The 25,374-nt window shown below is 45.4% G+C and overlaps 1 protein-coding gene and 2 non-coding genes across 3 annotated transcripts in view; 1 reads left to right on the top strand and 2 right to left on the bottom strand.

Moving 5' to 3' along the window:
• Positions 1–1,395: 1,395 nt before the first annotated feature.
• LOC125445643 (pinopsin-like) overlaps positions 1,396–25,374 on the bottom strand; it is a 40,513-nt gene continuing 16,534 nt past the window's right edge. The window contains exons 2-5 of the mRNA XM_048518824.1: positions 16,961–17,143; positions 15,754–15,899; positions 2,615–2,854; positions 1,396–1,793 (exon numbers count right to left, since the gene is read on the bottom strand). Of these exons, the coding sequence (XP_048374781.1) occupies positions 1,653–1,793; positions 2,615–2,854; positions 15,754–15,899; positions 16,961–17,143 (710 nt within the window). The 3' untranslated portion in view covers positions 1,396–1,652. The remainder of the gene's footprint in view (positions 1,794–2,614; positions 2,855–15,753; positions 15,900–16,960; positions 17,144–25,374) is intronic.
• On the bottom strand, positions 9,628–9,844 carry LOC125446098. The gene has a single exon (XR_007246359.1). It is a non-coding gene; the product is annotated as a small nucleolar RNA U3 (small nucleolar RNA).
• Positions 20,611–20,827, top strand: LOC125446100. The gene has a single exon (XR_007246361.1). It is a non-coding gene; the product is annotated as a small nucleolar RNA U3 (small nucleolar RNA).

Below are 25,374 nucleotides of genomic sequence, written 5' to 3'. Positions count from 1 at the left end.
ATCATCATCATCATCATCATCATCATCATCATCATCATCATCATCATCATCATCATCATCATCATCATCATCATCATTATTTTAATTTGTACCCCGCCCTATCCCCAAAGGGCTCAGGGCAGCTAACAACATAAGTAAACAAATCATGTTATTATGACTAGTAAATACATAAGACTAAAAATAAAGCGATTTAACACTACAAACCTAACCATCTACTAAGAGTAATAACAGCAGCACCCCACTTTTCTAAACCATAAGGAGTCACAAAGCAGCTCACACACACACACCCACACCCACACCCACACCCACACCCACCCACCCACCCACCCTTGCACGAACATTTGATTGAGAGCTGATTGGGGTACCCGTTTCCTAACCTGTGTTACACGTAACTTGAGAGGCAGAGCGAAAAAGGAGACTTATTATCAGAGCAGTACTGGCAGGTATGAATGCAGGAAATTACAGGTGAAACCTTTTGAAAGGGGCAGAAATGGCTCAAAAGCACTTCGGCAACCTTTCAAACCTGATCATTATCTCAGGAAACAAAATGGTTCAGCAGGTTTTCAGTGTGGCTCAGTCTGAATCTAGGAAATGCCATCTGTGGTGGGTGCCTTGACAACTCGGAAGCTGCTGAAACTACCTGGTCCTTCCTGTTATAAAATTATTGCAAGAAAGAACTGAGCAGTGAAACGAAGGGCTGATAAACATGCCAAAGCATATATTGTAAAATATTTGTTAAAGGACAGTCCACCTGGCTAAAAACACCCTCTGTACCCAGGCGTATGGGTGACCCCCTCGGGGAGGTGCCCCCCCCCTTTTATAGTCCCTTTTGTTTTTGGTACCTGTACCAGCTTTCTCCAGGTTTTAGCCCCAGCCCAAACGCTGAAATTTGTTGGAGTGGGCTGTATATGGGTTGCGGGGCTTGTGTATTTTTAGGAGGGAGGCTACAGTGGGGGATGGGGAAGCTGATTTTTGGATGGTTTTTATAAGTTTGTATTTTTATGGTGCTTTTACGATTGTACCCCACCCAGGCACTTTGGTGGTGGACTGGAAATAAATTTGCAGTAAATAAGTAACAGCCCTAAGGGCTGCTTGTTTAGTCCATTGGTTCATGTAGATAAGCATAAACATTTATTGTCATTGTGCACGCACAACGAAATTTACAGCAGCATTCCTCGATGCACACAACTCCAGACTCATACCCCATACTCACTTTCCCCTTCCTCCACCCATCCCTACAAAGCCCCAAACACATCAACACGAAGCCGCGGAGTTCAGCATCGCCACAGCTCTAGAGTAGAAGCTGTCTCTAAGCCTCTTTGTCCTAGTTTTGATAGACCTGTATCGTCTGCCGGATGGTAACAGTTCAAAAAGAGAGTGTGCTGGATGAGACGGGTCTCTCAGAATATTTTGGGCTTTCTTTAGGCTTCGGGAATTATAGAGTTCTTCCAAGGAGGGGAGAGGGCAGCCGATAATCCTCTGTGCAGTAGTGATGAAGTGAAAGCCATATATTTGAATTCTCATGGTAAATATAGCTTGTACCTTGACCAGAAGTAAAAAAAACTAGCACATCAGACTCCAAATGGTGATGCTCCCAACAGAAATTGTAAGTCTTGGGAATCAGAGCCACGCTCGGCTGTCAAGCCCTGCGGTTATGTAGGGGCCACTTTATTCCCATTCCTTTCTGAGGTCACGGCAAAGCCCCCACGGGCGGCAATCGCGGCTGGTGTCGTTTCCGGCTTTGCCAGCGGGATGTGCCCACAGCTCATGGTGTTCAGGAGGCAGCTGCGGAACTGTACGTGGTGGAAAGACAGACAATGAAATCGGACGAGGCCAAGGCTCATTCCGCACATGCAGAACAATGCACTTTCAAACTGCTTTCAGTGCTCTTTGAAGCTGTGCGGAATAGCAAAATCCACTTGCAAACAGTTGTGAAAGTGGTTTGAAAATGCATTATTTTGCGGGTGCGGAAGGGGCCTGTGGTAATCTAATGTAGCTGGATGGGAATGGATGCATTTGGCATCCATTCTCTCTACGCACATGGGGCTGTAGAAGGTTTGAGATCAAGAAGAAAGGTAGGAGAGAGAGCCAGAAGGAAGGAAGTTCCTGAGAATATCAGTCAAACATCAAAGGGATAGTGGCAGCATGATAGAGTAAGGGTGACAATCCCTAGGTCCCTATCTAGCATCTGGCTTACTAGTAAAACCCCCTCTGTGGTTGAGGCAGGAAACAGTGTAAAATGCTTCTCTTCCAACATGTAGAAGGGGGTGGGAGCAAAGGATTGCATCTTGGCCCTGCTACCTCCCGGCACTCCAGTTCATGTACACCAGGGGTCTGCAACCTGTGGCTCTCCAGATGCTCATGGACTACAATTCCCATCAGCCCCTGCCAGCACGGCCAATTGGTCATGCTGGCAGGGGCTGATGGGATTTGTAGTCCATGAACATCTGGAGAGCCACAGGTTGCAGACCCCTGGTGTACACAGAGGAGAGCTTTTCTGTCCCTCCCACTGTTAGGGAATGTGGGCGAGAGCGTTTTTCTGTATGCCACAGCTTACAAACAAACCCACATGAGTCTTTCCCCCTTGCTCATTGCTTCTTCCCAAGGCGCTTACCTGTTTGTTCATGAAGACATAAATGATGGGGTTGTACACTGTGGCCGTCTTGGAGAAATAGGACGGCAGTGAGGCCAGTGCCGGCTGGATGGAGAGGTCCTTGGTCGTGGCAACCACCATGGCAAAAGTGGCATAGGGCAGCCAGCAGATGAGAAAGGCCATCACCATAGCGATGACCATCTGGGTCACCTGCCTCTCAGCACGTTGCGTTGTCTCTTGTTCTCTCTGCTGAGCCGCTACCTGAAGATGGATGAGTACAGCCATGAGAGAACTCCTCACTGGTCTGTATAATGGCACAGATCGAGGGGATGCTTGGCTAAAGAAGTAGCATTCCCATGGGATGAGCCTCTGGGAAGACAGATAAGGTCATGGGGGATATCTAAAGAATCAAATTAAAATCTCAGTGCTGTGTTGGAACGTGAGAGGCATTTAAAGTCAGGCCTATACAGGAACATAATAAAGCCATTCCCTGATACAGCAGCCTAGTTCCCTGTTTCCAGCAGAGGATAGCTGGACCAACTAAGAGTTTGGACTTATATCTCCCCTTTCTCGCCTGTAAGGAGACTCAAAGGGGCTTACAAACTCCTTTCCCTTCCCGCTCCCTACAACAAAACACCCTGCGAGGTGGGTGGGGCTGAGAGAGCTCAGAAAAGCTGTGACTAGCCCAAGGTCACCCAGCTGGTGTGTGTGGGAGTGCACAGGCTAATCTAGTTCCCTAGATCAGCCTCCATAGCTCAAGCGGCAGAGCGGGGAATCAAACTCGGTTCCTCCAGATTAGAGCGCACCTGCTCTTAACCACTATACCACTGCTGCTGACACTTGCGACATCTTAATTTCACATGCTCCTTCTTGCAGAACTTGTGTCCAGTTCCCAAATCATTTCATCACTCACTGAAGTGATGATCTGCATGTGTGTATTGCTCATTGCCAATTAATTACCATAGGTAGCACTTTCATGTTCATTTGCTAAAAACATAAGAGCCCTGCTGGATCAGACCAGCAGCCCGTCCACTGCAGCATCCTGTATCACACAGGGCCCAACCCTGCAGAGCCAACAAACAAGGCATAGAGGCCAAGGCCTTGATGTTGCCTTTTAGCATTGGTACTCAGAGGTTTACTGCAGTGGCGTAGTGGTTAAGAGCAGGTGTACTCTAATCTGGAGGAACCGGGTTTGATTCCCCGCTCTGCCGCTTGAGCTGTGGAGCCTTTATCTGGGGAATTCAAATTAGCCTGTGCACTCCAACACATGCCAGCTGGGTGACCTTGGGCTAGTCACAGTTCTTCAGAGCTCTCTCAGCCCCACCCACCTCACAGGGTGTTTGTTGTGAGGGGGGAAGGGAAAGGCGTTTGTAAGCCCCTTTGAGTCTCCTACAGGAGAGAAAGGGGGATATAAATCTAACTCTTCTTCTGAATGTAGAGATTCCCTTTAGTCGCCATGGCTGGACCTCCATAGATCTGTCTAATTCCCATTTAAAGACATCTACATCCGCCAGCAGTGAGTTCCATCATTATACCATCCATATTTTTTTTCTAAAATGAAAATCCCCAGACCCTTAAACATCCGTCCTCTGACTCTCTTAATCTACTTCTGTATTGTTACCTGCTCTGCAAATTATCTTTTGCAAGACAAGCAAGGGGGAATGTTACCAGGTTTCTTGAACACACCATCTTGATTATTAAAAGCCCTTTTTTTCCCTCACGTGGCTTCTTCTCCCTCAGGTCAGAACGGCCGTCATCCTTTTTTCTCCCTCGATCACGCTAACAAAATTTTATGTTCCCATTAAATATGATGTCTCTTTTTCGTATCATTTTTTGGCACCTGCCAAGAGTTTTAGAACGCGGCTGGTGCCAAATGAGGTTTTCGCAAAGCTTTTTGAGTGATTGTGCAGAATTTTGCTGAGGACCTGTATACTGCACGGGTCAAAAAAAGGGCTGTGAAAATATTTACTGACCCCTCGCATCCTGGACATAAACTGTTTCAACTCTTACCCTCTAAACGTCGCTACAGAGCACTGCACACCAAGACAACTAGACATAAGAACAGTTTTTTCCCGAATGCCATCACTCTGTTAAACAAATAATTCCCTCGATAATGTCAAACTATTTATTATATATTTATTATATAATTACTGCACTACTTTTTTTCATCATTCCTATTACCCATCTCCTCCCAATTATGACTGTATGACTATAGCCTGTGCTGACATTTCATTTTATTTTATGATTTTACATTTTATGTTTTTATTACTATTGATTGTTTCCTGATTGCTTACTAGACCTATATGACAATCATTAAGTGCTGTACCTTATGATTCTTGACAAATGTATTTTCTTTTATGTACACTGAGAGCATATGCACCGGAGACAAATTCCTTGTGTGTCCAATCACACTTGGCCAATAAAGATTCTATTCTATTCTATTCTATTTTTAAAAATGCTGCTTTGGTGGTAGATGTCACCGCAAGAACCTTCACTGTGTAACTGAGGGAAGCTGCAGCAGTCAGTTTGTTTATCTTTATTTATATATCACATTTGATATACCGCCCCACCCCCAAAGAGAATAACATGGGACTTAATTTTGCGGCTGTGCCTGCTCCCGAGCAGCCGTTTGGTGGCTGTGTCAAGAATTTCAAAGGCGTCCACAAGTTTTAAAAGATTGGGGTTCCTAAGTTGGAGGGTGAGGATATCATCTCTGGAAGTAGAATGTTCTGCTAAAAAGTAGGAATTTTAAGGCCCCATTTCAGGCTACTGCAGCTCTAGGATCCTGTTTGTTAGATGTCTACACAACTTGTCTGAGCTTGGTGGCCAACTGTTGTCTCTAGCTCAGGGGTAGGGAACCTGCGGCTCTCCAGATGTTCAGGAACTACAATTCCCATCAGCCCCTACCAGCATGGCCACAGTCTGAGGTTACCAATTGGCCATGCTGGTAGGGGCTGATGGGAATTGTAGTTCCTGAACATCTGGAGAGCCGCAGGTTCCCTACCCCTGCTCTAGCTCCTAGCGAGGAGATACTTTTTGAACTTCTGCTCCACAGAGGCCAAACAAGTGCCTGGCGAAGGGGTTTTGTAGGGGGAGGAGCTGAGTGGATATGTTCACAGCAGTCTTAGGAGCAGCAGTGGCGTAGGAGGTTAAGAGCTCATGTATCTAATCTGCAGGAACCAGGTTTGATTCCCAGCTCTGCCGCCTGAGCTGTGGAGGATTATCTGGGGAATTCAGATTAGCCTGTACACTCCCACACATACACTCTTCTTTTCTCATCCATGTGCGCTGTGCTTTACTGCAAAACTCAGTCTAACATCTTGAAAGAGGCACCATCCTAAGGATCCTCACCTGGAAGGAAGCCCATGGGACTTAATTCTGACTTGCTTCAGCTTGCTCCCATTGTACTGCTGGTAGATTTTAAACAATGGCTTTTACATACCCGTGGTCTCTTTTCATTGAGTGTAAATCCCCTTTGGATTTGACTCTTTGGGTTTGACTCTTTGGCAATCACGCCTTCAGATCAGAGAATCCCCATGATTCCCCAAAGTTCTGAAAGTGCTCTTCCTTCACAGTGAAAGCAAAGAAGATCTGCATGTGTTAAGCTTTCTTCAGGTTTTCTTGCTCCTAAAACCACCACAATTCCACTCACTCTTTGGGCCACCATTTCAGAGCAATCAGAAAGGCTTTCTTTGCTTTTTTAATGCGAAAAGTCTATTGCTGGAGCCATAGACTCTGTGAAATTGACATGAAATTGACATAGTCTAGCAAAGTAATGCTAGACCAAAGAAGGCCACACACACACTAAGCAACAGGCAACTTCCCCAAATGGACATTGCATGGAAACAACAAGGAAGCAGCAGCAGGCAGGTGAAATGGTGGATCCACTTGGCTAGGGGCACTTTAGCAGGAGGAGAATCCCTGTATAAACAAAGAACGTGGTAAAACCTCACTGTGAAGCAAACAGTCGTGGGGTAAATACTGGACACAAAAACGGCTGATGACTTCTGCAACGAAGTGTGCTGCAGGTGTAACCCCCATGCCCAGAATGGGTTGGCCCAGAATGGGTTGACCCAGTAAGGGGTGGAGACTCAGAGCAGCAAGAGGCTGCAGGAGAGAGCTCTTTGGAGAAGACAAGGGTACCAGACTCGGACCTTGATTTCTATAAGCCCTTAACACCTTGTTAAGGTAATTGCAATATTATTGGGAACTACTGGGAAGGTAGTTGTTTTTGCTATGTTGTAAATGTTGGAGTTTATTGTTTCAGGGTTTTCTTTTGTGGTTGTAATGGGTGAGAGTTCTCCTGGAAACCTTCATCATGTTGCATCCTGTTCATCAAGCCCTTGGAGTCTTCAGGAGCCAACCCACTTGCAAAGAAGAATTGGACTTGGCAGTATCAGTAGACTGTAACCAGAAGGACTTGAAATGCAACCTGAACAGGGCCTTGAATTGTAATGTTAAATGTTGATGTTTAATGTTATTTGTAAAGAGAAGTAAACCATTTTGTTGTTTAAAAATTGTTGTTGCAACTCATTCCAAGTACTGCCCCACAGAACCCACAGTCTGAGGTTACACAGGCTTTAATGGCTGGTCACAGGAGCTGTATTTTTGATCCCCACAGACTATTTGGCAATCCTGTTTTTGGACTTTGATTAGGACAGACAACCTCTAGGTGGAGCCGGGAATTCTCCCAGAGTGATCTCCACACCACCGCGATCTGTTCTTCTGGAGAAAACGGCAGCTTTAAAAGGTGGAGTCCATGGCATTTAACCCTACCAAACTCCCTTCCTGTCCCAAATTCTGCCTTCTCCAGGCTCTGCCCCCAAATCCCTTGGAATTTCCCAAGGTTGGCAGCCTTCTGCTCCTGCCTACAGTTGTAGCTTGAATTTGTGTAGTCAAGCCATCCTTTCTGTTGCATTTATTTAAGTTAAGATCGCAACTGTTGTAGCCCAGGATATGACTTGTACAGGCTTAGTGGAGATCCCACACAAGTGTGATACAGATCTGATTGGCTATGCAGATTTTTTTAAGTCACTTCGACAGCAGCAAAAAGCAGCAAAGGTGGAGCTACCAGGGGGTGGGAGAGGGGCGCATTGCACCAGGCGCACACCTGGCTCCCCCCGGAAAATCCCCCCTGGCGCCCCCCCATACTTACCTTAGTGAAACGGTGCAGGCTGGAGAAGCGGCCTGTTCCCTTCAGGCTGAAAACAGCCTGGTGGGAACTACACTTCCCAGGAGACCTTGCGAGCCCCAAGGTCTCCTGGGAAGTGTAGTTCCCACCAGGTTGTTTTCAGCCTGAAGGGAACAGGCTGCTTTTCCAGCCTGCACTATTTCACTAAGGTAAGGGGGGGCAGGGCAGGGCACCGCAGGGGGGGGCGGGCGGAAAACACAGAGTGCACACTGAGCGCAGTATGGCCCAGCCACACCTCTGAAAAGCAGCCTACTAAACAGTTTCTCCCTGAAATGCGGAAGATCTGCTATTAAGAGTTATGCTAACCTCAATCCCTGCTCCACCTCTTGCATTTTGTGCCTGCCTGCCTCCGCCACGAGGTGTCAGAATTCCCAGAGCAAGAAACCTACGTGTTTTACAACTGAAACAAAACATTCTCCTATGCCTCGCGGCTTATAAGGAATTTATTCTACAAATCCTTTCCTGGTTGGAAATTATTCATGTGGGGAAACACTGAAGGGAAAGAAAAAGCTGAATAGTTATGCAAGTATTGTATGTTAAAAAGAATGTTCTATATAATTTGTAAAAGTACACTCTCTTTTGCCGTCAAGTCACACTCAGCATATGGTGCCATAGGATTTTCAAGGCGTTCAGAGGTGGTTTACCATAGCAACCCCAGTATTACCCTGTTTCCCCTAATATAAGACATCCCCGAAAAATAAGACACAGTAGAGGTTTTGCTGAAATGCGAAATATAAGGCATCCCCCGAAAGTAAGACATAGCAAAGTTTTTGTTTGGAAGCATGCCCGACGAACAGAACACAGAAAAATAAGACATCTCCTGAAAATAAGACATAGTGCATCTTTGGGAGCAAAAATTAATATAAGACATTGTCTTATATTCGGGGAAACACGGTACTTGATGGTCTCCCAGCAAAAGATTAACCGGGGCAAATCCTGCTTAGCTTCCTAGATTCAGGTCAGGGCAAAAAAAAAGAAAAGAAAAACAAAACCCTCCTATTTAAAATAACAGTCTCCCATAGCTGTTGCTCTGAACAATGTCTTAGATGAGATCGGCATGGTTTACCTGCCCTAGGAGGTAAATGAAAGTGAGACAGGCAGGAAGTAGCTTGTAGTCTCCATAGAAACAAATTAACCCTGATCAGATTTAAAGTTAAAAGGTAAGTAGCTGCCAGATATGTATAAACACTGAAGCTGAAAACCACCACCGCTTTATTTTTAAAAAAATATTACACAAAAAAAGTACTTTTAAAGTTTTATTTCAACAATTGAAAAATAGAGACCTGTACGTGGACTACAGCTTTTTGTTTTAAACTTGCTGTTAAGATTTACATTTTAATTTTTGTATTTGCTCTTGTGTTAGCACAAAAGAGAGTGAAAAATTGGTAGATATCACAAACGCAATAAACAAAGGTTTCCAATCAGGGAAAGACCTCTGTCAAGTGCTTTCCTACCTGCTCAACAAAGGCCCATGTAGACAGTTTAGAAGCATCCGATAATTATTTCATCCCTTTTCTTAAATAAAAACGTAAACACAAATCTCTGCAAACAAATCTCTGGCAGATATCACAAATGTAATAATGCCTAATAAAGGTTTGTGTCTTGTCAATAAACAAAGGCTTCTAATCAGGGAAGGCCCTCTGCCCAGTCTTACCCTACCTGCTCTACAAAAGCACATGCAAAAAAAGATAGTTTAGAAACCTCAGATAATTATTTCATCCCTGTAAATAAAAATGTGAACACAAATTTGCCCACCCGCACAAGCACAGTTTCCAGAAGGTCACTCCTAAACTAAAGGGAACTTTTCAGACTGTCTTTCAACCATGGCAAAAAAAGAGATCCAACCACTCAGAATATGTTCTCTCCCTCCGACCCTCTTGAAAAGAGGGCAGAACGATCATCAAGGACGAGGCAGCAGCTCAAGCAAATGAGCACCGCCCGCCGGCTTCACGCTCAGGAGAGAACATTCCGCCTCCTCCTCGTGGTTGGCGAGACCGATCACTTTCGAATGCACTTCTCTAGTTGGAAACTATAGAAATGATCCCTGAAAGTATAGTCTTAACTCCTCCTCGCCACGGCTCTGCCATGAAGCTCCCCGCCACGGCTCTTCAGCTCACGGCGGCCCAAGCCCAACTCTCCTCCCCGGCCCCGGTTCCGTCGGAGGGGTCGGGCTGGGTCACATCCCAAACCACCGGGGCTAAAAACACCCGTCCGAGGATTTTAATCCACCGGTCTTTTAAAAACATCGTTCCCGAAAACGTGTCTCTCCGCTTCAAATTTACATACGGAGACCCGAACAGCCAATCACGTTCCTTCAGTTCTTTCCTCCCCCTCCCCACGCAACTCGCTACCTTGGTGCTTGCTCATTGGCCCTCCAAAAGCCACGTGCTTTCCAATGTCCCTCCTAAAAGAGGTCGGCTGCGTAGAACTTAACTAGTTCAATGCTGGGAAATTTGTATGCAGCTATTTGCCAATGAGTCATATTGCATGAAAATGCTCCGTGGGCCAGGAAGCCGCCGCTCAACTGTTTCCTCCTCTCGAAAAAGCTGAAATCTTCAGCACATTTCCTGGGGAATCCTACTGAATATAGCCAGGCTTACCCCTGAGTAATGATAGATAGGATATAGTCCCACTAAGTAAACCACTCTCCCCCTGTGGAACAGGGCAGTCAAACTGCTGGCCAGCCTCACAGGGCAGTTGTAAAGATTTCCACCAAAGTAATGTAAGCATGTAAGAAGATTGGATACATAAAGTTCATTTATGGCGGACAGACTGTCACAGTGGCTAAAAAATGATTCATCTAAAACCTACAGTGTAACTTGGAAACCCTGGCTATCTTATATAGCCCAAGGATATAATATACAAAATTATCTAACAATGAGTAACTAGAAACAATTTATTTTGTTTCCTTTCTTCTCTTTTCTGCTTATATTGACCCTTGTTTTGAGCATATGATCACCATTTGCCTACATACACCTGATTAGTCTAAACCAGGGGTGTCCAACTTTGGTGCCCCAGATGTTCATGGACTACGATTCCTAACAGTCCCTGCCAGCATGGCCAACGGCTGTTGGGAATCGTAGTCCATGAACATCTGGGGCACCAGAGTTGGACACTCCCAGTCTAAATAGTTGTTTAAAGGGGAAGTTGTTATAATATTATCTTATATTTCTGTCAAGCTATAATGTTATGTAGCTTTTTACCTAATTTTGCTACTAATAACATTACACTTTCTTTCTTTCTTTCTTTCTTTCTTTCTTTCTTTCTTTCTTTCTTTCTTTCTTTCTTTCTTTCTTTCTTTCTTTCTTTCTTTCTTTCTTTCTTTCTTTCTTTCTTTCTTTCTTTCTCTCTCTCTCTCTCTCTCTCACCACCAATATATTATTGTAATGATTCTAAATATTTCAACAATATTATTGTAATAAACGTTATTAATAAATAAAATTTAAAAAACGTGTAAGACTTTAGAAGAAGAAGAGTTTGGATTTATATCCCCCTTTCTCTCCTGCAGGAGACTCAAAGGGGCTTACAATCTCCTTGCCCTTCCCCCCTCACAACAAACACCCTGCGAGGTAGGTGGGGCTGAGAGAGCTCCATAGAGCTGTGACTAGCCCAAGGTCACCCAGCTGGTGTGTGTGGGAGTGTACAGGCTAATCTGAATTCCCCAGATAAGCCTCCACAGCTTAGTCGGCAGAGCTGGGAATCAAACCCGGTTCCTCCAGATTAGATACACGAGCTCTTAACCTCCTACGCCACTGCTGCTCCTTTACAATTGCAATCTTGCACAGGAGCCTGACCTTTGAAAATGCCTCTATTCGGGGGCCAGCATTTCAGCCACACTCAATACACTCTGTTGGAGACCTAGAAATCACCACTCGCCAACAAAAGTCTTTCTCAGGAAGACAGCAATGTGACACCGCTGCATTAGAATTCGTTATCTGATTGCATTTCCTAAGGCTTCACCAAATACCTGTGACAGTGCAAGCATAAAGATGTGTAGTGTATCACTGCGTTCTATAAGACTTACTCCCTGATAAGTAGAACTGCTGTCTCAGGCAACCTAGCAAAACTAGGGATATTGTCATCAACAATTACTGCTATTGTGAATCCTTCCTGTACTTTGATTGTTGCAGGGCTTTTGCATTTGATTGGCCACTGGAAGAAGCCTTCTGTCCCCCTATCCTGCCACCCCAATACAATTGTTATTTTGCTTTCCGTTTTGTAGCCTTGACTCTCGCAGGATCTCAGGGGGTTCAGTTTAGTTTTTATTTCCTTCTGATCCTGCCAAAATATGGAAGGCAGTTGAAGTCTCCTTTTTGTTAGCATGGAATCCTTGTGTTGTTTTTGGCAGCAAAAACTGAATTCAAATGTGTTCAACTGTTATAAATTGTTTTAAACAAGACCTGTTCAAATGTTTACTCATATGTTATAGCCAATAATATTTGTACTCACGATTCTTTAGCTCCTATAAAAATATAAAAATATTTTTGTGAAAGCTACAGGCCTCTTGGAAACTGTTAGAACAGTTTAACAAGGAAGAGGGCCTTTGGAATGAACAATCCTTCTTATGCAATGATTACATTTTCACAAACCTTGGATGGTACATCCAGATGAAAACATCCAGATGTGTTTTTGCACTCTTGCTTATAATGACACATCTCCCTTTTCTCTCACTGGACAAGTGCCTTGAACTCAAATCAGAAAATCTTAATATTTTTGATTGACAACCTATGGGAGTCAAATCAATTGTTTGCCCATTTCCTCGCCCCCTATCCCTTGTTCGGTGTTAGGTGCCACTCTAACAAACTCTGTGTTTTATAGTGGAGTGTTGATACTGTCTGCTGTTGTGATGCCTGGGCTCTGTTGGTGGGTTTTCAATCAGGTCTGTGAAGAGGTGTATAGGAATGGCACTTTTGATGAGTCCATTTGGACTAAACTATTGATAAGACTCTGAATGGCTGCTGTATCTATCTGTCTTTTATGGACAATTGTTTTATTGTATTTTGGAATGCCAATAAAGGCTTGTCTATGTCTAATATTTTTGATTAAAAATCTTACTTATTTATAAATGTTCTAGGTCACCTCTCAAGAGACCTACTCAAGGACAGCTCACAAAGTAAAAACAATAAAATGTATTTGTCTGTAAAACCTGTGCAGATCAGTGATACAGAAGAGACAGAAAGAATGTACACAAATGATGCCGTAAGTCGACTGACCGATTAAAAACCGACAACAGATTCGGGTGTGTGTGTGTGTTGATTTTTGTTTAGGTGGACAGGATTCACATAGATCGCACCTTTACCTTTTCTCTTTTTTGGTTTCTGGGGCCAGTGGGGGGTGAGGGGGTGGGGAGGCATAGCCAGAATCAGCCAGGCACATTCATGAAGACGTCGCTATTACTTCTACTGAAATTAGAAGGATTTGGAGATTTGCATGGCTTTTGTGTACCAATGTTCTGGCAATCACATGGAACACCCTAACCCAAATCCATTACTAACGATACTCAATTGCATTACATTCTTCAGAGATTCTCTCCTGGAAGAAAACACTGGGGCTTTTAGAGAACATATTTCCAACAACGGATATTTGATGCATGACTAACAAATACTGGCTGTTCCTTTGATTAGTACTTTTCAGTTGGGAATATTTACTTTGGAATTACTATGGCAGTGGTGGCGAACCTATGGCACGGGTGCCAGAGGTGACACTCAGAGCCCTTTCCGTGGGCAAGCGCAAACAGAGTGCCCCCCCCACACATCTAGGCTGGCCTGGGATGTTGGGCTCGATTATTAGCATTAAATCTGAGACCTAGTTTTGGGGAAGCAGTGTAGGTAACCCTGTTAAGCACTGTTAAACCCCACTGATTTTCATGCGACGAACTAAAGCACGATCCTTTACCTGGGAGTAAGCTCGGTTGCTGGCAATGGGGCTTGCTTCTGAGTAAATCCTCCTAGGATCATGATTCACCCGTTGGAAGAGTTGCAGTTGCTTCAAAGCAAAACCACCGACTACCACCAAGCTTACTCCTGAGTAACGTGCGCCTCTGAGCCAACTGTCCTTTTCTAAACTAAAACATCAGTATTCAGGTTAAATTGCTGTGTTGGCACTTTGCGATAAATAAGTGGGTTTGGGGTTGCAATTTGGGCACTCTATCTCGAAAAGGTTCGCCATCACTGTCCTAGACTGACAACATGAGTTGCCCCTGAAAAACGGACTACAAAATTTCTTCATGATAAACTGTCTCTTTGTTTCAACTATGCTCTTGTTTCCTCTGCTTGTTGGCGCATCTCTTTTTAAAAGAAAATTTTAAGACATTTGAAGACCCTTTTGCCAAGAACCCAGCTTAAAACATACACACACTTACATCTGCTTTCCCGCTTTCCCACTCCAGTAGAAATGGGGGAACTCGCCCCCCAGGGTTAGAGTGAAAGGGGAAGGGAGAGTTATCTTAGACGAAGAAGAGTTTGGATTTATATCCCCCCTTTCTCTCCTGTAAGGAGACTAAAAGGGGCTTACAAACTCCTTTCCCTTCTCCCCCCCCCCCACAACAGACACCCTGTGAGGTGGGTGGGGCTGGTATGTGTTGGAGTGCACAAGCTAATCTAGTTCACCAGATAAATCCTCCACAGCTAAAGTGGCAGAGCGGGGAATCAAACCTGGTTCTCCAGATTAGAGTGAACTTGCTCTTAACCACTACACTATGCTGGCTCTTATTTTACAGGGTTGCAATTTGGGCACTCGGTCTCGAAAAGGTACGCTATCACTGTACTATGGAATATTTACTTTGATTAGTACTGTTCAGTTGGGAATACCGGTATTTACTTTGGAATTCAGTACCCACTTATCTGAAACCAAGCCTTTTCTAAAGAGGGACAGTAAGATTGACCTGTGCACTGAGGGGGGTTGTAAACATGTATGTCCACACACATATACACACTCATGCTTGTAACATATGCAAAGATGAATATGAAGCTGCTCTGGAGTCAAACCTGAGTCCAGATGACTTTGTATAGTCAGCTGACTGTTGGGGACTCTCTGGCGTTAGGTAGACTTTCTCCAACTCTTTTCCACAAGAGCCGTTAACTGAAGATGCCAAGGTCAAAAACTGAATCCTCCCGGCTGCATAGCAGATGCTGAGCCGTTGGCTGTCTGCCCCTTATAATGAATCAGACCCTTGGGCCATCTAGCTAACTAACTACTGGAAGCAGGAAAAGTTTTTTCCCCATGGGTCCTCATATTCCTTAATTGAGATATCCTGCCTGCAAATCAGGGGCCGCCACTCCATGGAGCTATGGCCCTCTCTCCAAATAACACTGCCTGATGCTGGGTTTTAAAAAAATTGTTATCTGATTTTGTAATTCAGCTGCATTAGCCATGTTTTTCACGCAGGGATATGTTTTGGGTGACTCTCCTGCTGCTGCTGCTGAGAATGAATGAATGAATGAATGTATGTATGTATGTATGTATGTATGTATGTATGTATGTATGTATGTATGTATGTATGTATGTATGTATGTAAAGTGCTGTCAAGTCGCAGCTGATTTATGGAGACCCAGTAGGATTTTCAAGGTGAGAGATTAACAGAGGTACCTTCCCATTGCCTTCCTTTGTGTATCAATCCTGGTATTGTCGAAGGCTTTCACGACCGGATTCAACTGGTTGTTGTAGGCTTTCTGGGCTGTGTGGCCGTGGTCTGGTAGATCTTGTTCCTAACTTTTTGCCTGCATCTGTGGCTGGCATCTTCAGAGGTGTATCACAGAGAGAAGCCTGTTTCACACTGTCTATCTAGTGAGAAGAGAATATTTAGTGGGGTATATATTGTCCCCACCCTGGGACATGGACAAGATCTACCAGACCACGGCCACACAGCCCGGAAAACCCACCACAACCAGTTGAATCCAGCCGTGAAATCCTTCGACAACACAATACAATCCCTTCACACACACACACACACAGTAACAGTGGGACTCACCGCTCGCAATGTCAGCAGCAAGTTGGTGTAGGAGAAGAGGATCATGCTCAGAGGTAAAGCAAAGCACATCACAAACAAGGCCATGATGTAGCTGTTATTATTGGTACCACCCATGTACCAGTTTGGTCCACAGGATGTTCCTAAGCCTGGAATCAAATGGAAAATCAATTCACAGTCATCAGAAAAACAAGGGCCTTCAGACTGGGAATCTATGGTGGTTTCTGCACATCCCAAATATAATGGGCTGAGAAAGCTATCCTGTTATGGGGAAGAGAAGGAGCCGCGTTGCATAGTGGTTAAGTGCTTGCACTGCCACTCACACGGTCAGGAGTTCGAGCCCCCTGTGGGTCAGATATCCTGGCAGCTGGCTCATGGTCAACTCAGCCATCCATCCATTTCTTGGTCGGTAAATGAGTACCTAGCTCATAGCTAGGGAGTAAAGAATAGCCGGGGAAAGCAATGGCAAATGCACAGAGCTCTTCCCCAAGAAGGGTTCTGCCCTTTACATTTCCCTCAACCCGAGTTTTACAAATATCGCTAAACTTGCAATCTTTCTGGAGAAATCAAAGGAGCCACAGCAACCCGGACTTTTTGCAATCACTTCCTGGAGGGGGGGTGAAATCTCCAGTGCGAAGGCAAACAGGGCAACCCGGGTTCATTAACAACGTGTTACACACGATATTAGTGAACTGTGCAGACACCACCTATGTTGTGCTGTGAAGAAACAAACAAGAGAAAACATCTGGGATGGAGGAATTCCTGTTCTTAGAGATTGACTTGTGAAATTATAGCCAGAAGTTATGAACCGTTTTGAGGAGCGCCAGGAATGATGCGCACTGAGGGGGCGCGAGAGCGGCAGCGTCGGGGCGGCTGCGTTGTCGCCGCCCCTGTAGTGGGGAGTGCTGCGGGACCCCGCGCTACTTGGCGAGAGTAGTGCACAGCAGATGGTAAGTGGGGAAACGACCCCTGTGCAAAGGCGTGAAAGCAACCTGGATGGTTTCCGTGGACTCCAATTGCTAGCTGCACGGCATGCCTGTGAATGGGAAAAAGGAGAACGGTGACCACAACCTGTTGTACATTTGTTGTGCGGAATTGACCCATGAGTCTTATCCCTTTTAAACCTTCCAGGTCTCACACTAGCAAAGGCAGGGTATCTGGGTAATTAACGAGAGTACAGATTTCATGAAAGTGTACACAGCAGGCTTACCTTCTGGGACGTAGCTGCTCCAACCAAGCAGCGGGGGGACTGTCCAAACTAATGACCATACCCACGTATAAAGGCAGCCAACCATTGCATGTCTTTGCTGGAACCGGAAATCTCCCACAGGTTTGCAGATCACGAGGTATCTCTCAAAGGCCAGGATTGCTAAGGACCAAAGACCCACAATTCCTGAAAGAGGGAGAAAAAATACAAGCTAGTCCAAGTTCCCAATCAAGCAAGTTCTCTTTGAATTCTTCTTCTGGAAAATGGAGGCAGCGGCTCTTTCGTCCATAACCCAGCCCCACATTTCTTGATTATCTGGGTGCCTCCTTAAAATAACGTCACTGCCTACCCTTTGAAAAATAAACATTTGGCACAAATAATATTCTAAGAACACTTGGACGTGATAAAACTACGCTAGTGTTAACCATATTCCTCTTTGGGAGTCAGCGTGGTGCAGTGGTTAAGAGCAGATGCACTCTAATCTGCAGAACTGGGTTTGATTCCCCACTCTGCCATTTGAACTGTGGAGGCTTATCTGGTGAACCAGATTAGCTTGCGCATTCCAACACATGCCAGCTGGGTGACCTTGGGCTAGTCACAATTCTTCGGAGTTCTCTCAGCCCCACCCACCTCACTGGGTGTTTGTTGTGGGGTGGGGAGGAGGGAAAGGAGATTGTAAGCCCCTTTGAGTCTCCTGCAGGAGAGAAAGGGGGGATATAAATCCAAATTCTTCTTTTAAATTATTTTAAAGAAGAAGAAGAAGAGTTTGGATTTATATCCCCCCTTTCTCTCCTGTAGGAGATTCAAAGGGGCTTACAAACGCCTTGCCTTTCCCCCCTCACAACAAACACCCTGTGAGGTGGGTGGGGCTGAGAGAGCTCCGAAAAGCTGTGAGTAGCCCAAGGTCACCCAGCTGGCGTGTGTGGGAGTGTACGGGCTAATCTGAATTCCCCAGAGAAGCCTCCACAACTCAAGTGGCAAAGCTGGGAATCAAACCCGGTTCCTCCAGATCAGAGTGCACCTGCTCTTAGCCACTGCTCTTAGCCACTATGCCACTGCTGCTCCTCTGCTCTTAGCCACTATGCCACTGTTGCTCCACTACGCCACTGTTCTTAGCCACTACGCCCACAAAGACAATGGGCTCAGTTGATTGTCCTCAATTGGCGGGGTTGCCTATTTCCAGATCTTACTTTGTGGAGAGGAAGTGGGGTGGAAACATGGCTGGAGGGCAATTCAGCCACAAGGCATCTCTGCTTGGGAGGATTCAGACCCGAAGTGGAAGATGTTGATCATCCCTTACCACCCTTGAAGAATCCTGCCAAGTGCATGGTCTTTCAGGAGAGGGAATCTGTTTTTAAAAACCAGAACTGTGTTTATGAAAAAGTTCCACTCTTAGAATAGAAAATGTCATCTCGCAAATTAAAAGCATTTCAAACATTCTTTGGGGGAGTTAATTGGCAAGCCAAGTGGGTGGGCACCCACTGGACCCATGCTAGCTACAATTCTAGTTTCAGAAGTTAGCCATGTTGGCCTGTTGGTCTGAGAGAGCCAGTGTGGTCTAGTGGTTAAGAGCAGGTGCACTCTAGTCTGGAGAACCATGTTTGATTCTCCGCTCTGCCACTTGAGCTGTGGAGGCTTATCTGGGGAACCAGATTAGCTTGTGCACTGCAGCACATGCCAGCTGGGTGACCTTGGGCTAGTCACAGTTCTTCAGAGCTCTCTCAGCCCCACCTACCTCACAGGGTGTTTGTTGTGAGGGGGGGGGAGGAAAAGGAGTTTGTAAGCCCCTTTGAGTCTCCTTACAGGAGAGAAAGGGGGGATACAAATCCAACTCTTCTGTAAAAGAAGAGTTAAATTTGAGTCCAGGAGTACTTTAGAAAGCAATAAGATTTTTGGGCTAGAAGTTTTTGAGAGTCAAAGCAAGCTTCTACCCCAAACTTCTACCCCCAAAATCTTATTGCTTTCTAATAGTGCTCCTGGACTCAAATCTAGCTCTGATTTGGTGACTTTTCCCTGGAGCACCAAAAAAGACTTGCAAGTTCCCTTTGCTGGATTAGAAACGGGAGGCACAGCTGGGCTACAGCTGGGCATCTTGCACTGCAGTGAGCATCTGGGCACAGGGAATGTGGCTGGAGAAATATCCTTATTTGCAGTGCTTGAGGCACAGAAACCCACTTCTCTGCCTCCTTACTTGGGCTGCTACCGTAGACAGGGAGCCTTCTCTTGCTTCAAGCCCTCATAGTAAAGTTTGTAGAGCCTGTGTAGTGTTGTGGTTAAGAGCAGCGGACTCTACTCGGGAGAACTGGTTTTGATTCCTCAGTCCTCCACATGATGCTTGCTGGGTGACCTTGGGCCAGTCACAGTTCTCTCAGAACTCTCCCAGCCCACACAGAAGCAGATTTAAAGCCCCCAGTCTCCTGTTGGGGACCCCCACATCGGCTTGCAAGTTTAACCTACAGGCCTGTTTCTAGGATTCATCTGTCAGATGTAAGAAGAACTCAGTCCAGTGTTAGAGCATGCCGAGTTAACCATACCCATAAAGTTCTCCAAGGAAGTGTGAAAATATTGTTAGGGTGTTTTCATAAACAGCATTCAGAGAAGAAATTCCTCCCTTAGTCAATCAGGTGTGCCAAAATGTCATTTTACTGTGCGGTTTTTTTTCATTTTTGAACAGCTGCCTTGAGGATTTTTACTGAGCGGGTGGTATTAAGAAATATAAAATATACACATCTATGGGAGCAAACTAGGAACCTCACCTCCCTGCCCAGGAGCCTGCCTCTTCCTCCTGGGATAGCGTACATGATGCCACCCCCACCCCCCCCCACCCGCCAATTTGGTGCACCCACAGCAATCCTGTGGGGTAGGGTAGCATGGGAGAAGGTCCGCAAGGTTCAAGGCTGAGGGTCTTACCCAGGTTGTGCCTGAGTCTGCCCTCTATCCTAAATATCAGGCACACATTCATATTCCCTGCTTCAAACTTAGGCCCCTTCTGCACATGCAAAATAATGCGTTTTCAAATCACTTTCACAACTGTTTGCAAGTGGATTTTGCTATTCCACACAGCTTCAGAGAGCACTGAAAGCAGTTTGAAAGTGCATTATTCTGCGTGTGCGGAACGAGCCTTAGTTTCCAGGTATACAAGGGCCCAATTCACTGTAGAACAGGGGTCTGCAACCTGCGGCTCTCCAGATGTTCACGGACTACAATTCCCATCAGCCCCTGCCAGCTGATGGGAATTGTAGTCCGTGAACATCTGGAGAGCCGCAGGTTGCAGACCCCTGCTGTAGAATCACAGAGCTTCAGCCGCTCCATGTGCCAGTATCTCCAATCTGAACCAATTCCTTGGGGCATTATTTGCCTCACTAGAGGAAACTACACACGTACCTGTAAATACTCACGGAAACCGGGGCAAATGGTGTCACCAAGTGTATGTAAATTAGAAACGGAGGGACGTCTTTTTGGGGATGATATTTTTAAAAGGCGGGTGGGTTGAACTCCCCTGACAGGTGTTTTTAGCCCCGGTGATTCGGGATGTGACCTAGCCCGACCCCTCCGACGGAGCCGGGGCCGGGGAGGAGAGTTGAACTTGGGCTGCTGTGAGCTGAAGAGCCGTGGCGGGGAGCCTGGTGGCGGAGCCATGGCGAGGTTCAGTTAAGACTATACTTTCAGGGATCATTTCTATAGTTTCCAACTAGAGAAGTGCATTTGAAAGTGATCGGTCTCGCCAACCACGAGGAGGAGGCGGAATGTTCTCTCCTGAGCGTGAAGCCGGCGGGCGGTGCTCATTTGCTTGAGCTGCTGCCTCGTCCTTGATGATCGTTCTGCCTTCTTTTCAAGAGGGTTGGAGGGAGAGAACATATTCTGAGTGGTTGGATCTCTTTTTTTACCATGGTTGAAAGACAGGCTGAAAAGTTCCCTTTAGCTGAGCAATTACCTCCCAAAAGTAGTTGCTGGTTTCAGCTTGTGTGTTTTTATTTTAATAGTATAAAATAATTATCTGACACTGGTTGTGGTGGGTTTCCCGGGCTGTGTGGCCGTGGTCTGGTGGATCTGGTGGATCTTGTTCCTAATGTTTCGCCTGCATTTGTGGCTGGCATCTTCAGAGGTGTATCACAGAGGGAAGTCTGTTACACACTGTGTCCAGTGAGAAGGGAATTATCTGATACTTCTCCTAAACCAGCGATGGCGAAGGCGAACCTTTTCGAGACCGAGTGCCCAAATTGCAACCCAAAACCCACTTATTTATCGCAAAGTGCCAACACGGCAATTTAACCTGAAAACTGAGGTTTTAGCTTAGAAAAAACAGTTGGCTCTGAGACGTGCATTACTCGGCAGTAAGATTGGTGGAATTGGTGGCTTTGCTTTGAAGCAACCGTGCAGCTCTTCCAACGGGTGAATCACGACCCTAGGAGGGTTTACTCAGAAGCAAGCCCCATTGCCAGCAACTGAGCTTACTCCCAGGTAAAGGATCGCGCTTTAGTTCTTCGCCTGAAAATCAGTGGGGTTTAACAGCGCTTAACAGGGTTACCTACACTGCTTCCCCAAAATTAGGTCTTAGGTTTAACGCTAATAATTGAGCCCAGCGGCCCAGGCCAGCCTAGATGGGGGGGGGGGGCTACTCTGTTTGCGTGTGCCCACAGAGCGGGCTCTGAGTGCCACCTCTGGCACCCGTGCCATAGGTTTGCCACCACTGTCCTAAACTATCTTTTTTTTTGGGGGGGGGGGTGTAGAGCAGGTAATATAGGACTTTTGTAGAGCAGGTAATATAGGACTGGGCAGAGAGCCTTCCCTGATTAGAAGCCTTTGTTTATTGACAAGACACAAACCTTTATTAACCATTGTTGAGTTTGTGATATCTACCAGAGATTTGTTTGCAGAGATCTGTGTTGACATTTTCATTTAAGAAAGGGGACGAAATAATTATCTGATGCTTCTAGGCTGCCCGCTGAAAAGACTCTGCATCTACTCTAGCTTGCCCTATAGCTGCTAACCTGCTGCTGCGTCTCCTTTGCTGTAAGCTAGCACATCAGTCCCCTGCTGTGTTGCTCCTGGGGCTTTGGAGACAGGGGGGTGAGGGAGCTGTCAGGGTCCCCTCTGGCTCTGTATCAAGGGGCTGAAGAGTCTCAGAGCTGAGCTCTTGCCGGGGAATCTCAGAGCTTGGACCTGGCTGTGGATCCCAGCCTGAATGCTCTACCTGAGCCTGGGGACCTGGTCCTGCAGGAACTTCTGGCTGCTCAGTCTCTGCATCTACAGGTAGCGCCTGAGAACCTGGAACCAACACTGTCCCCTCTTCTCTATCTCGGTTTTCCTCCCAGGGGTTCCCATTCAGACCAGGGTGGGCCCTAACAAGGAATTAGGTTCATGGAGCAGCCAGAGCAGGCAGGGGTGTAACGAGGCAAACTGGAGCCCTGGGCAAAACCTGTTGGATGCCCCCCCCCCCCCAAATGGGCGGCCACCCCACCACAACCAAAACTATTTTTTTGCACCAGGACATTGGTGCCTGCAGGGGATACATTTTTAGACATATTGGCACCAAAACCTCAGCGTATCATCAGGAGACGGTCCTTATGCTACCCACAAGTTTGGTGCAGTTTGGTTCAGGGCGGACAAAGTTATGGACCCTCAAAAGGGTAGCCCCCATCTCCTTAGCTCCCATTGGAAAGAATGGGAGATGGGGGCTAAGGCAGGTATGCTAAGGCAGCTGTACTGAGGTGTACTAAGGTGTGCTAAGGCAGGTGTACAGAGGTGTACTAAGGCAGCTGTACTAAGTATTTAGTACTAAGGTGTACTAATGTGTACTAAGGTGTGCTAAGGCAGCTGTACTAAGGTGTACTAAGGTGTGCTAAGGCAGGTGTACAGAGGTGTACTAAGGCAGCTGTACTAAGGTGTGCTAAGGCAGGTGTATTAAGGTGTATTAAGGTGTAGTAAGGCAGGTGCATTAAAGTGTATTAATGTGTACTAAGGCAGTTGTATTAAGGTGTATTAAGGTGTACTAAGGAAGGTGTATTAAGGTGTATTAAGGTGTATTAAGGTGTACTAAGTCAGGTGTTTTAAGGTGTATTAAGGTGTATTAAGGCAGCTGTAGTAAGGTGTACTAAGGTGTACTGTGGCAAATGTATTAAGGTGTATTAAGGTGTACTAAGGCAGGTGTATTAAGGTGTATTAAGGTGTAGTAAGGCAGGTGTAGTAAGGTGTAGTAAGGTGTAGTAAGGCAGGTGTATTAAGGTGTAGTAAGGTGTAGTAAGGTGTAGTAAGGTGTATTAAGGCAGGTGTATTAAGGTGTAGTAAGGTGTAGTAAGGCAGGTGTAGTAAGGTGTAGTAAGGCAGGTGTATTAAGGTGTATTAAGGCAGGTGTATTGAGGTGTATTAAGATGTATTAAGGTGAACTAAGGCAGGTGTATTATTGTGTATTAAGGTGTAGTAAGGCAAGTGTATTAAGGTGTACTAAGGCAGGTGTATTAAGGTGTATTAAGTTGTATTAACGTGTACTAAGGCAGGTGAATTAAGGTGTACTAAGGTGTACTAAGGCAGGTGTATTCAGGTGTAGTAAGACAGGTGTATTAAGGTGTATTAAGGTGTACTAAGGCAGGTGTATTAAGGTGTAGTAAGGTGTAGTAAGGCAGGTGCATTTAGGTGTAGTAAGGCAGGTGTATTAAGGTGTATTAAGGTGTAGTAAGGCAGGTGTGTTAAGGTGTACTAAGGAGGGTGCATTAAGGTGTATTAAGGTGTACTAAGGCAGGTGTATTAAGGTGTATTAAGGTGTAGTAAGGCAGGTGTATTAAGGTGTATTAAGGTGTACTAAGGCAGGTGTATTAAGGTGTATTAAGGTGTACTAAGGCAGGTGTGTTAAGGTGTAGTAAGGTGTAGTAAGGCAGGTGTAGTAAGGAGTAGTAAGGTGTAGTAAGGCAGGTGTAGTAAGGTGTAGTAAGGTGTAGTAAGGCAGGTGTATTAAGGTGTACTAAGGCAGGTGTGTTAAGGTGTAGTAAGGTGTAGTAAGGCAGGTGTATTAAGGTGTAGTAAGGTGTAGTAAGGCAGGTGTATTAAGGTGTAGTAAGGTGTAGTAAGGCAGGTGTAGTAAGGTGTATTAAGGTGTACTAAGGCAGGTGTATTAAGGTGTACTAAGGCAGGTGTATTAAGGTGTATTAAGGTGTACTAAGGCAGGTGTATTAAGGTGTAGTAAGGCAGGTGTATTAAGGTGTAGTAAGGTGTAGTAAGGCAGGTGTATTAAGGTGTATTAAGGTGTACTAAGGCAGGTGTATTAAGGTGTATTAAGGTGTAGTAAGGCAGGTGCATTTAGGTGTAGTAAGGCAGGTGTATTAAGGTGTATTAAGGTGTACTAAGTCAGGTGTTTTAAGGTGTATTAAGGTGTACTAAGGCAGGTGTATTAAGGTGTAGTAAGGCAGGTGTATTAAGGTGTACTAAGGCAGGTGTATTAAGGTGTATTAAGGTGTACTAAGGCAGGTGTATTAAGGTGTAGTAAGGTGTATTAAGGTGTACTAAGGCAGGTGTATTAAGGTGTATTAAGGTGTACTAAGGCAGGTGTATTAAGGTGTAGTAAGGTGTAGTAAGGCAGGTGTATTAAGGTGTATTAAGGTGTACTAAGGCAGGTGTATTAAGGTGTATTAAGGTGTAGTAAGGTGTAGTAAGGCAGGTGCATTTAGGTGTAGTAAGGCAGGTGTATTTAGGTGTAGTAAGGCAGGTGTACTAAGGCAGTTGTATTAAGGTGTATTAAGGTGTACTAAGGCAGGTGTATTAAGGTGTAGTAAGGCAGGTGTATTAAGGTGTATTAAGGTGTAGTAAGGCAGGTGTGTTAAGGTGCATTAAGGTGTAGTAAGGCAGGTGTATTAAGGTGTACAGGTGTACTAAGAGGCAGGTGCATTACAAAAGGTGTAGATAGGTGTACTAAAGGCAGGTGTATTAAGGTGTAGTAGGTGTATTGGGTGTACTAAGGCAGGTGTGTATTAAAAGGTGTAGTTGGCAGGTGTACTAAAGGCGTAGTTAAGGTGTATTAAGGCAGGTGTATTAAGGTGTAGTAAGGCAGGTGTATTAAGGTGTATTAAGGTGTAGTAAGGCAGGTGTATTAAGGTGTAGTAAGGTGTAGTAAGGCAGGTGTATTAAGGTGTAGTAAGGTGTAGTAAGGCAGGTGTATTAAGGTGTAGTAAGGTGTAGTAAGGCAGGTGTATTAAGGTGTAGTAAGGTGTAGTAAGGCAGGTGTAGTAAGGTGTAGTAAGGCAGGTGTATTAAGGTGTATTAAGGCAGGTGTATTGAGGTGTATTAAGATGTATTAAGGTGAACTAAGGCAGGTGTATTATTGTGTATTAAGGTGTAGTAAGGCAAGTGTATTAAGGTGTACTAAGGCAGGTGTATTAAGGTGTATTAAGTTGTATTAGCATTGATTGTACTAAGGCAGGTGGTGG

The sequence above is a fragment of the Sphaerodactylus townsendi genome, linkage group LG16 (assembly GCF_021028975.2).
Source record: "Sphaerodactylus townsendi isolate TG3544 linkage group LG16, MPM_Stown_v2.3, whole genome shotgun sequence".
NCBI classification, from domain to species: domain Eukaryota; kingdom Metazoa; phylum Chordata; class Lepidosauria; order Squamata; family Sphaerodactylidae; genus Sphaerodactylus; species Sphaerodactylus townsendi.
Note: the sequence above shows the minus strand (reverse complement) of the source record. Positions and strands in the feature narration are given on the sequence as shown.